This window comes from Gekko japonicus, unplaced genomic scaffold (genome assembly GCF_001447785.1).
Source record: "Gekko japonicus isolate JY-2015 unplaced genomic scaffold, Gekko_japonicus_V1.1 scaffold1272, whole genome shotgun sequence".
Classification (NCBI taxonomy): domain Eukaryota; kingdom Metazoa; phylum Chordata; class Lepidosauria; order Squamata; family Gekkonidae; genus Gekko; species Gekko japonicus.
The window spans coordinates 17745-29497 of NW_015172042.1; the positions used below are offsets into that span (position 1 = coordinate 17745).

The window sequence follows — 11753 nt, forward strand, 5'->3', positions numbered from 1 at the left end:
GCAACTTGATCACATGTGTATAGCCGTGAGATAGTGTTGCAAGGTTATGATCCCATCTTTGCAAGCTTGAGTTACAATACTCCAGAGAAGTCTCCCACAAACCAGTTGTCATGCATTTGAATTGTGTGTAACTCTTGCTCTTCAGATATGATTTCAAGACTTTTATGGGTCACTTCTGTACACTAAAGTACCCGAACTTTGTATCATTTTTCCTATATGATTTCATGGAATAATTGCAACTTGATCACATGTGTATAGCCGTGAGATAGTGTTGCAAGGTTATGATCCCATCTTTGCAAGCTTGAGTTACAATACTCCAGAGAAGTCTCCCACAAACCAGTTGTCGTGCATTTGAATTGTGAGTAACTCTTGCCCTTCAGATATGATTTCAAGACTTTTATGGGTCACTTCTGTACACTAAAGTACCCGAACTTTGCATCATGTGGCTTTTTTATCTGCCATCCAATATCAAATGTAATCAGAGTGTAATCAGTTGAGACAATGGTGAAGCATTTGGTGAGTATCCCATTTGTGCCTGGAGTGCAAAAATGGCTATTCGGAATCTGCTTTTTCCATAATTATGGTAATTATTGGTACACATAACAATATCATGTGGGAATATTGTGGCTTGCAGCCTGAATGCTCCTCATTTATAAATGAGGAGCATTCAGGCTGCAAATCACTAGAAGATTTCATCAAGACTATCTCTCTTTTAGTACCATATGTATGTTGAACCATAAGAATCTGAGTAGGAGAACTCCTTTCCCATTCAATGCAAAATCCCCACTTTCAAAACTGGAAAATGCTGGCCTTCTTTTTTGCTTTTCTCCTTTGGGTTTTTAGCCAGCTGCTGTTTATCCTTGGAATAACACACCATATACATACCATATATATATGAACATTTCAACCTGCCTTGAGCCAAGATAGATCACTGGTCCATCTAGTTCAGTATTCTGTATTCTAACAGGCAGTGCCTCTCACAGTTAAAAGGTTTCCCCCCACACCTGCAGCCTGAGATCCTATAACTGGATATGTCAGGAACTTAAATAAAGGTAGACACCGAGGCTCTTGGAGCATTGTTACCTTCCCACCAAAGCGGTACCTGTTTATCTAGTTGCAATTTCTTGCTTTCGAACCGCTAGGTTGGCAGGAGCTGGGACCAGGGCCAGCTCACCCGCTAGGCGAACTAGGCATTAGCCTAGAGCATGGGCCGGCCCTTAGGGCATGGGAGGAGAGGCAGAGGCGGCCTGCAGGAGCCTGGCACGCTCCCGGCACTAGGAGCCAGAGGAGCACCCTCTCCATGGAGCCAGGTGCCGCGGCACCCCCTCCAGCCAGCCAGCGGCGGCATGGCACTGCCAGGAAGCACCAAGGTCCACCCTCCGAGGCCTCTGCTCTGCCTCCCGTGCCTGCCCACCCATCTTCCTGCCTCCCTTCCCTCCCTCCCGTGCCACAGTCGGTGCCCCAGGGGGGCCTCAGAGCTGACTTCTCACCTGGCCTCAGAGAGGCTGCCCAAGCAGCAGCAGCAGCAGCCTTTCCCCAGATTGTGCTGGCTGGGTGGAGGGGGGTGGGCGGGCGCTCCTGGCTGTGTGCAGAGGTGGCAATGGGGCTGGGCGGCCGGGGTGGCAGCAGTGGGGCACGCAGGATGGGCAGCCACCTCTTGCCACTGCTGCTCGCCCCGATGGTGGTGCTGCTGCTGGGCGCCGCAGGTAAGAAGATGGGACCGGGATGGGGCTGCCCGCCGGTGTTCCCTCCGCCACACTCCCTCCCTCCGCGCCGGCCGCTCCATCAGCTCGGGCTCCATCCTGAGGCGCCACACGTCAGCTGGGAGGTCTCCAGGCCCCACCGGGAAGTAAGCATCTGCGCTCGCCTAGGGCGCAGGAACACCTCAGGCCGGTCCTGACTGGGACCAGAGAAGGAAACTCACTCCGTCATGCGGCACTCGAGTCTCAAACTGCTGAACTACTGACCTTCCGGTCTGCAGTTCAATCTCTTAACCACTTGAGCTACCGCAACCCATCAGGAACTTAACCTGGACATAAATAGCATATGCTCTGCCATAGAGTCATACGTGTCTGTTATGTGCCACAAGTCTTCCGACTTATGGTGACCCTATGAATTAATTACCTCTAAAATGCCCTATCATTGACAACCTTGCTCAAGTCTTGCAAACTGAAGGTTGTAGCTTTGTTTATTGAGTCAATCCATCTCACATTGGGTCTTTTCCTACTGCCTTCAGCTTTTTCAGCATTATAATCCTTTCCAGTGAATCTTGGCATCTTATTAGGGCTGCCGGCCTCCAGGTGGGGCCTGGGGATCTCCCACTTTTACAACTGATCTCCAGCTGACAAAGATCAGCTTACCAGGAGAAAATGGCTGTTTTGAAGGGTGGACTCTATGGCATTGTACTATGCTGAGGCCCCTCCCGTCCCCAAACCCCGCCCTCTCCTGGCTCCACCCCAAAAGTCTCCCATGTATTTTCCAGCCCAGACCTGGCAACCCTACTTCTCATAATGTGACCAAATAAGTAAAAACTAGAACTACTCTCTATTAATATTTTCTGTTTTTGTTCATGGAAATAAATCCATTGACATCCACGGGGGGGGGGGGAATGTTGACTTAGGTGCTCATGGAATTTAGTCTCCAAAAGGCTGTAAATCTTACCCCCAGTAAGCTCAGGATGTCTTTTGGGTCTTATACAAAGTTTCAAACCCTTAGCTCAGAGCTGGAGTAGACATTACACTTGTCACCAGGGGTCATTTCCTGCAGGAGCGCACAGGAGCGGAGCTCCGGCAGTAAAGAGCCCAGAGGGCGGGCACATGCAACAAGCCCCACCGCCTACTCCCAGCAGCCCTCAGTCAGAGCAAGAAGCAGCCAGGTAAGTTGCAGAGCTTCCCCTGGCCCCCCAGTCCAAAACAGTCCAGTGGCACCTTTAAGACCAAGTTTTATTCAGGTACAAGCTCTCCCTCCTCTGCAAGGACAGATCTGCACACACACACCCCAATAGCTAGCAATCCAAAACAGGCCAGTGGAGCCTGAGTAGTGGGTGTTGCCTTCTGACACACTTCCGGTGATGTCAGGGGGTGTGGCATATGCAAATGAGTTATGCTAATGAGTTATGCTAATGAGCTCCTGCACCTCTTTTTCTACGAAATGACCCCTGCTTGTCACCACCAATATCCTGCTGTGGGGGGGGAAGCCTTCGTGGTGTTTTGTTCCCTTGGTTGGCCATGATGTATACAACTGCTTACAGCATGAATCTCCACCGTCCTATTGAGAGTCTCCACAGTCCCTAGCATGTGTTTGTGTTGTCTAGGTTGAGAAACCTTTTTTTTTTAAATCCAATATTACCTGGCTGGCAATACAATCCAATCTACTCTGCATCCCTTGATTCCATTAGGTTTAGACAGGAGTAACTCTGTATATGATTGCACTGTAAATACAGGGCTTGGGTGGGATGAACATGTATTTATTTAAAATATTTATATCCTGCACTTCTGGTTTAAAAATGCCAGAGGCAGTTCACAACCCAGTTACTAAAACACATATCAATGAAAATATGAGGAGACCTAGGTTAAAAAGATAAAATGATCTAAGTGGCTGCAGATAATATAAGCAATCACTGCCATATCATAAAATAGAGCTGAAAACATCTAAAACATGTTAACATATTACAATTCTATGACAAAACAGAAGAGTCAGAAAAATATATACAATAATATCATTTGGGGAATGGTAAAAAAGGAATCAGACAAAATTTCACATTTAGATGGGCAGAAAATGTAGACATTTCTGTCTAATATTAAATGAATATGGTCACTTGAATCTGCTTAAATCCAGTATATAAATAATAGTGAAGTAGGCAGAGTAGCCTGTTTAGCTGAAATCCTTGGCCTTAATGGTTTCCATCTATGGCTTTGTGTTAGGATTTCCAACAGCATCCCAATCACAAATTCCCACTTTAAACACAAATGCCGTCCCTATATGTATGGTTGCACTTTTAAAAAACTGTTTACCCTTTTGGATTAGTCAGTAAGTATCCTAGGGGTTAATCCTCTGGATTTAGTAGAGTAAACACTTTTTTTTGCATAATTTAAGCATGCAGTAAGAATAATGCCATGCACTATTCACAGCATGCCTCCTTAAGTATATTAATCAGAAAGCTCTAGCTGGTACCAAATTTGTAGGCTAAAAATATCCAGAGATTATTGCTATTAAATGTACCTCACTTTTCTTCATTGCACACATTTTTATTTTTAATTTTGTATTTTAGACCAGATCTTTAAAGACTATAGTCTTAACACTACACTTTGACAAACTACTTCATAGCTTCAGCACAAATATGTTTTAACATTCCTCTCTGCTTTTCATAGCTTGTTGTTGTTGCTGTTGTTGTTGACTAGTTCTTTTACAGCTGAGGAAGGGTCGAGCTGAACCCCCTCATTCCAGCAGGAAAAACATAATTTCCATGAATAATTCTATATTTAAGGAGTTCATTGGTTTGTTGCCACTTCCCCATAAAATATGCCTTCCTGCTTGCTGCCACTGCTGTTTTATGTCTGCGGCATGTATCATAACTTCACATGTGCAGTTTTCATAGCATAGATTTCTGTGAACATATAAAACTGCTTTATATTACTTATTACTGTCTATTCCAACTGGTAGAAACTTTCAAAGGTCAAATGTAAACAAATATTCCCATTCTGGCCACTAGAGAACATTTTAATTAGACATGGCGGGGACTTGAATTGAAAATTAACACAAAGAACATGGACTCTACCTCTAAGCTACAATCTTAATGATAGATGCATACCAGACACACAATACATCCCTTTAGAATGCCCTCAGGGCTCGTGTGGTACAGTCTTTTAGGTCCCAGGCCAAAACAGTTTGTTTTTTTTACCCAACTTGTAACTAAGAAGTTTTATCGTTTTTAGCTATTTCATGGTCAGCTTCTGGTCTGAGATCTGTTTTATGGCAGGGGTGTATGTCAGTGGTTGTTTTATGCTATTTTAATAGCTTTAGTTTGATGGCATATTGATAATCTATGATGTTTGAATGATTTTTATGCTTTTTTAAAACTTGTAAGCCACCTCAGGCAGGACTTTGGAGAGGCTATATATAAATTCCATAAACAAATAATAAATAAATAAACAAACAAACATGCTGTTAGACCAGCTAGGATTTTTTTTGCTGTTCTGTTCTGTTCTGTGCTGCTGCTGCTGCTGCTGCTGCTTCTCCTCCTCCTCCTCCTCCTCCTCCTTCTTCTACTTCTTTGTAAGGGGAAGGCTAAGAGGAGTGACCTACTGTACACACTAGGATTTCTCTGTTCAAATGTCATAAAAAACAGTTATGCAAATAATGCTTAATAACCCCAGTTTGATGTCTGAATGCAGTCATTGTCTGTTGGGGTTCAGTTAAGCCCGTATAAACAGCAAGTAAACTTGCACTTTTTTTGCATTGGGAGTACCATGTACTACAATATTTGCAAAAGGATCTGTTCCTGACATTAAAATTCCAGGACTAAAACTCAGTCACTGAATTCAGTAGAGAGGTGCTTTGCCCCTAGGTATACAGGTGCTTTGCCCCTAGGTATACAGGTTTCTAGAATTAGATCTGCAAAAGTGTTGGGTCTTTCCAGTCTTAAGCAGTTATACCCTTCTGTCCATTAAATCAATGGGAATAGAAGGTGATAGATCTGTTTAGGACTGTATGGTAAAATGTAAGTAGTAGTACACTCAAAATTTGGAAATGTTAGGGAAATCTAAAACTTTAAATCAGACTCTGTCCTTTGAATGATATAAACTAGATGTATTATATTTGCATATCAGAACTGGCTTAATATTATTTTCTAAACAACCTTATTAGCAGAAGCAAAAAAAAGAGTAATAGGCTAAGTTATGAGCAGGTTTAGGGTTCTGTTAGCAGATGTGTGTTGTGTTCATGGCAGGCAAAAATGTCTCTATTCTAATAGAAATGAGAAATGTATATAAAACTTATAAAATAAATTAGGTTTGGTTAATTTACCCCTAATGTATTTGGTGGCAGCAGGGTGATGGAAGAAGAAATATCACTCTGCGAAGGTCTCATCTTCCCTTTCTCCCATGTCCCTGATCTTTCTAGCATCTAATGATGTGTCTTAGGCAGTAGGTAGAATAGGAAATGTCATTCTTCAGCTTATTTGAGTCTATTCCATGGACTATATTTATTAGGCCTCACATATGCCCACCTGGAATTACTTGTTCCCAGTTCACATTTCCCGCCCCTGAGGAACTGAAGGACAGAAGAAAAAAATGGCCTCCAAATAGTGAAGCTCTAAGAATTTCCACTAGTCTCTATGGTAAAAAACATAAGGACTAGGGGAGGCAGCCTAGAACATATCCTGAAAGTGACATTACATCTTCCCCAAATTCTGTTCTCCCCAAGCACTGCCCCCAAATCTCCCAATGTTTGGTAGGCTGTGTTGGGACACCTTTTCCTTCGGTTGCAACATCCTGGGGCTGGATGGAGGAAAGATGGTGCAGTTGAGATTTCCAGAAAGAGGGCCATGTCATTACACAGTTCTAGGGCTACCACGAATTTATCAGTGAAACTGTTCAACAAATGAATTTTTCGATACTCATGGTCATACTGTGAACCAATCAGGGATATTTTTGGATTGCATTGAACAACTTAAACAGCTGGTGAGCAAATTTGCAGCTGCCTGTTGGTCAGAAGCTGACTCTCAGCTGGTGGGCAATTAGCTATGAGTGAGGTTTTTATCTACTGCACCCCTTGTAAAAAATAGATAAAACTGTGAAGCTGAAAAGGGGAGTTAATCTCTCCTCTTCAAGCTGGATGGGGATAGAAACAGTACTTTTAATGTCCGCAAAATAAAAGGGTGAGGGGAAAGAGGTGGATTCTCTCCTTTTTCTCTACAACCAAAACCTGACCGCTTGGGGTGAGGAGAAGTGAAACAGAATCAGAGGGGCTTCTGATCACCCTTCCCCTAAACTTTCTGCTTACCAGCAAAGCCAGGAAGTAACAAAGCTGGCTGGATGGGAGATCAGAAGAACCCACTCCCAGCTGATCAGCTCCTGATTTCCCCCACTCCCTTAAAGACTTTGCTGGGTACACAGCAGATTTCCCCAACATGTGACCAAATGCTCATTCCCAATTGATTATTCCTGTTCTCAGGAACAGGCTACTTGCAGCCATGGAAAGCTTATTCCCAGTTGACCCATTATCAGTTGGGATTCAGCTTCTGATGGCTGTAAGTAGCCTGTTCCTGCAAACACACACAAAGAGGCTGCAAACAGCCAAGCAGCCCATCGACTGATTGGCTGCTTCATCAGGTTCAAGCACCCTTGCACCATTCTAGTCCTGCTTCCTGATAAGAAAGGGAGAAAGGAAGGGATAACAGAGCGTTGTTGTTTTTTCCCATCTTATACACCATTTAAGATACTAACTGGAGCTCTCTGGGCCATAATGCTCACCTTAGATTTCAGGCAACAATTATGAGCTGCCAAAATTTGTATTCTGAGCCAGGGAGTTATGATCATTGGCGACATCACTAATATATACTTGTAATTGTTGATCATTTAAGTATAAGTTGTCACTGAGGCAAGCAAAGCACCTGCCATAAAATGTATTCTTTTAAATGCAAATGCAGTTCCCCCCCCCTGAACTCTCCACCCTGAAGCTTCAGTGCCGTATGCCAATTAGATGCATTTACTACTTCTTTTTGCTAGTTTCATCCTGTTGCAGTTGAGGGGAGGAGACAAATAGGGGGTAGAAGAACAGAGAATGAAGCTTCAGTACACGAGATGCCAGGAGATTAGATCTTTACATCATTTTTTTCCTCTGTAAATCACAACCTTGCTGTTCCCTAATTGAGCTTGGGATCATGATATAAGATAGGGCCAGTTAACCCTTTCCCGGATGGTACTGCCCTAGTCTGAGACAAGTGTTATTTGCCCTGTTTGGAAAAGCATATATCTGAATATGCTGATTCCTATATGCAAATGAAATCTATTCAAAGATAAAGTAGAAGGCAGAGGAGTGCATTTTTTAAAATATAAATTGAGCATGAGGTAAATGTAAAGCCGGTACCTTTCTCCTTTTCACCATGTGAAGCATTTGATTTTCCTCAAGCCAGCCAATTTACAGATAGTAAGTTATGTTAGGGAAGAGCTGAAAGTAAAATGTTGAAATGAATAAAGCCGTTTAGTACACCCTGTCGTTACTGCCTAAAAATCCCACTCCATGTCTGCAGAACAATCTCAGTGCTGGGGAAGGGACAGGGGGGGGGAACTCATTCCCATGCTTCTTTGTGCCCACTCTTGCAAGAGAGAATTACAGTGGCTTATAAAACTGACCTGATCTCCACCCTGCAGTTTGCAGGAAGGATCACCAGGGTGAAGGCTACAGCCTCTGAGAATTTCTTCCCAATTGATCAGGGGGGGAAAGAGATAGAAATACACTGTGCTTTCCTTAGCTCTTGAACAGAAAAGTTTCCTTCTATCTGCCTAATATTTGAAAGGGAAGCTTCTCTGGATCATTGAGAATTTCATCCCTGATGTGAGGTGTAAAGGGAGTGACTGATAGAAATCTGTTTTGCATTGTAATCAAGCCAAGCCTCTACCCCTATGATTTCAGTTTTACTTGTCATTACTTAATTTTCAGTTAGGATGTGGCCACACAAGCAGTTTGCGCCGATATCATTGTGGTACCTTTGTGGATTAAAAAGCACAATCAGGTAGCAACATCTGCCTTCTATCCCTCATTCTGCCATGCTTTGGAAGTAGAGTAATCAGGCACCGGGGGGAGTCCAATGTTTACAGATATCAGTGCTTTCACCCTGCATTTCTGGATGTCTGAACTCCCCTGGTGCAAGCTCAACCTGGTTGGGAAGTCCGATCGCTGTTTTCCATTTTCGCTCCTTGTTGTTGTTGTTTTTAGTCAGTTAGTGATGTGTGCATAACCGCATCTTTGTGCACACCAGGAAGCTTTTAGCTGTCCTCTGAGGTGAGAAGGTGAGGAGGGAAGGGCAGGCTGAGAAGCCTCCTTTGTCTTTTTTCATGCCAGTTCCTCTGCCTACAGCTTTGCAGCACACAGGACGAGGAAGGGGTTAATTGAAAATATTTTTCAGAGGGGGAGACAGCCGCTTCCAGCTGTCAAAATGGAGCAGTGCTTCGAATAAGCAGTTATGCGCATATACAAAAGACATTTTTTAAAAAAATAAGGCACCCGATCCATGTTTGCCACGCAGCAATAATCTGAATGGTCGACCATGGGGCAAGTGTGCAGTCAGGTAAGTTCAGAGTGGGCTGTATATGTTACAAACTGAAACTGAGTACTTAGAGCCAGGGCCAGACCGTGCCAAGCCTGCAGTCTGGCCACAGCCTAAGGCTGCGATCACACACACTAAATAATCCACTTTCAATCTACTTTCCAACTGGATTTTATTGTGTGAACTGGCAAAATCCAGCTGGAAAGTGCACTGAAATTGGATTATTTAGTGTGTGTGATTGTTGTTGTTGCTCAGTCGCACAGTCGAGTCCGACACTTCGCGACCCCATGGACCAGATCCCGCCAGGCCCTCCTGTCTTCTGCCGTCCTCTGAAGTTTGCTCAATTTCATGTTCGTTGCATCTATGACACTGTCTAACCATCTCATCCTTTGCCGTCCCCGTCTTCTTTGACCTTCAATCTTTCCCAGCATCAGGGTCTTCTCCAGGGAGTGTAGCCTTAGTTTTGCTGGAAACCCCTGTTCAGTCTCTTAGTCTTGGTCTCCTCTTCACATCAAGTGGACAAATAATAAAATCAGCTTGTGTTTTTCTTTCTTCCTTCTCTGAAATGAAAAAGGAGTCTCTTACAGGTCAGGTGTGGGGAGGGCAGCATAGGAAAGCCTACCTCATCAGATCTTGGAAGTTAAGCAGGGACAGTACTTGGGTGGGGTACCACCAAGGAAAGCTCTGCAGAGGAAGGCAATGCCAAGCCACCCCTGCTTCTCACTTGCTTTGAAAGCCCCTTCCTGGGGACTCCCTGAGTCAGTTGTGACTTGGCAGCACATACATACATATTTATTTTTTATTTATTTACTTAACTTTTACCCCACCCTCCCCGCCAAGGCAGGCTCATAACAGTTCAGGTAGCTACAACTTTAAGTTGGCGCATTTTCAAAGACTAAGAGAGACGGCTTTAAGAAGCTGTTTCCGTCTCTGTTTTAATCTGCAGTTATCAAGGAAGCATTGACTCAGTATTGATCAAGGGGTATATTTTGTTGCTTTTCAGCAGTCAACAAAGATTTAGTTTAACACCAGCGTCATTACTAAAACCAGTGTTTGGTTATCCTCAGCCCAGCTGTCTCACTATGTTTCTATGGTTGCCCATGATATTCAGTATCTCTGCTTAACTGCCTGTACCACAATTGGAAAGTTACTCCTTAACAATGTATGGGTGACCAGGAAACTAACAGTCTGACTGTTACAGCATCCAGTTTCATACAGGGACTAACCAGATGTTTCTGGGAGGCTCACAAGCAGGGAATGGAGATAGTGCCCTTTCCACACTAATGACCCCCCCTCAATAAATGGTGTTGAGGTATATACTGCTTCAGAGACAGGCCATTCAACTTAGCAGTCTTTCATAGGCCTATCATCTATTCTCTTTTTTGTTGTTGTTGTTGTTCAGTCACACAGTCTTGTCCGATTCTTCGCGACTCCATGGACCACATCATGCCAGGCCCTCCTGTCCTCTGTCGTCCTCTGGAGTTTGCTTAATTTCATGTTTACTGAATTGATTTCATGGGTGCAATCACAGTCTGCGGTGATCTGGGATCCCAGGAATGTGAAGTCTCTCACTACTTCCGTGACTTCCCCTTCTATTTGCCAAGGAGTGATGGGGCCGGATGCCATGATCTTAGGGTTTTTTTTAATGTTGAGTTTCAAGCCAACTTTTGGGCTCTTCTCTTTCACCCGTAGAAAGAGACTCTTTAGATCCTCTTCACTTTCTGCCAATAGAGTGGTATCGTCTGCATATCTGAGGTTGTTTATGTTTTTCCCAGCAATCTTAATTCCGGCTTGTGATTCATCCAGGCCGGCATTTTGTATGATGTACTCTGCATGTAAATTAAATAAGCAGGGTGACAATATACATCCTTGTTGTACTCCTTTTCTGATGCTAAACCAATCAGTTGTTCCATATCCGGTTTTGACGTTTGCTTCTTGACCCTTATACAGGTTTCTCAAGAGACGTCTGAGGTGGTCTGGTATCCCCATCTCTAGAACTTCCATAGTTTGTTGTGATCCACACAATCAAAGGCTTTAGCGTAGTCAATGAAGGCAGAAGTAGATGTTTTTCTGGTACTCCCTTGCTTTCTCCATAATCCAGTGAATTTTGGTAATTTGATCTCTAGTTCCTCTACCTCTTCGAAACCCAGCTTGTACTTCTGGCAGTTCTCTATCCATGTACTGCTGAAGCCTAACTTGTAGGATTTTGAGTGTGACCTTGATAGCATGTGAAATGAGTGCAATTATGTGATAGTTTGAACATTCCTTCGCATTGCCATTCTTTGGGACTGGACTGTAAACTGACCTTTTCCAATCCTGTGGCCACTGTTGCGTTTTCCAAATTTGCTGGCATATTGAGTGCAGCACTTTAACAGCATCATCTTTTAAGACTTTGAATAGCTCAGCTGGGATACCATCACCTCCACTAGCTTTGTTGTTAGTAATGCTTTCTAAAGCCCATTTGACTTCACACTCCAGGATGTCT

At 43.7% G+C, this 11753-nt stretch overlaps 1 protein-coding gene across 1 annotated transcript in view; it reads left to right on the forward strand.

Annotated features, from left to right (window-relative positions):
- Positions 1–1678: 1678 nt before the first annotated feature.
- Positions 1679–11753, forward strand: part of LOC107118366 (limbic system-associated membrane protein-like) — a 211174-nt gene continuing 201099 nt past the window's right edge. The window contains exon 1 of the mRNA XM_015420684.1: positions 1679–1706. Within this exon, the coding sequence (XP_015276170.1) occupies positions 1679–1706 (28 nt within the window). The remainder of the gene's footprint in view (positions 1707–11753) is intronic.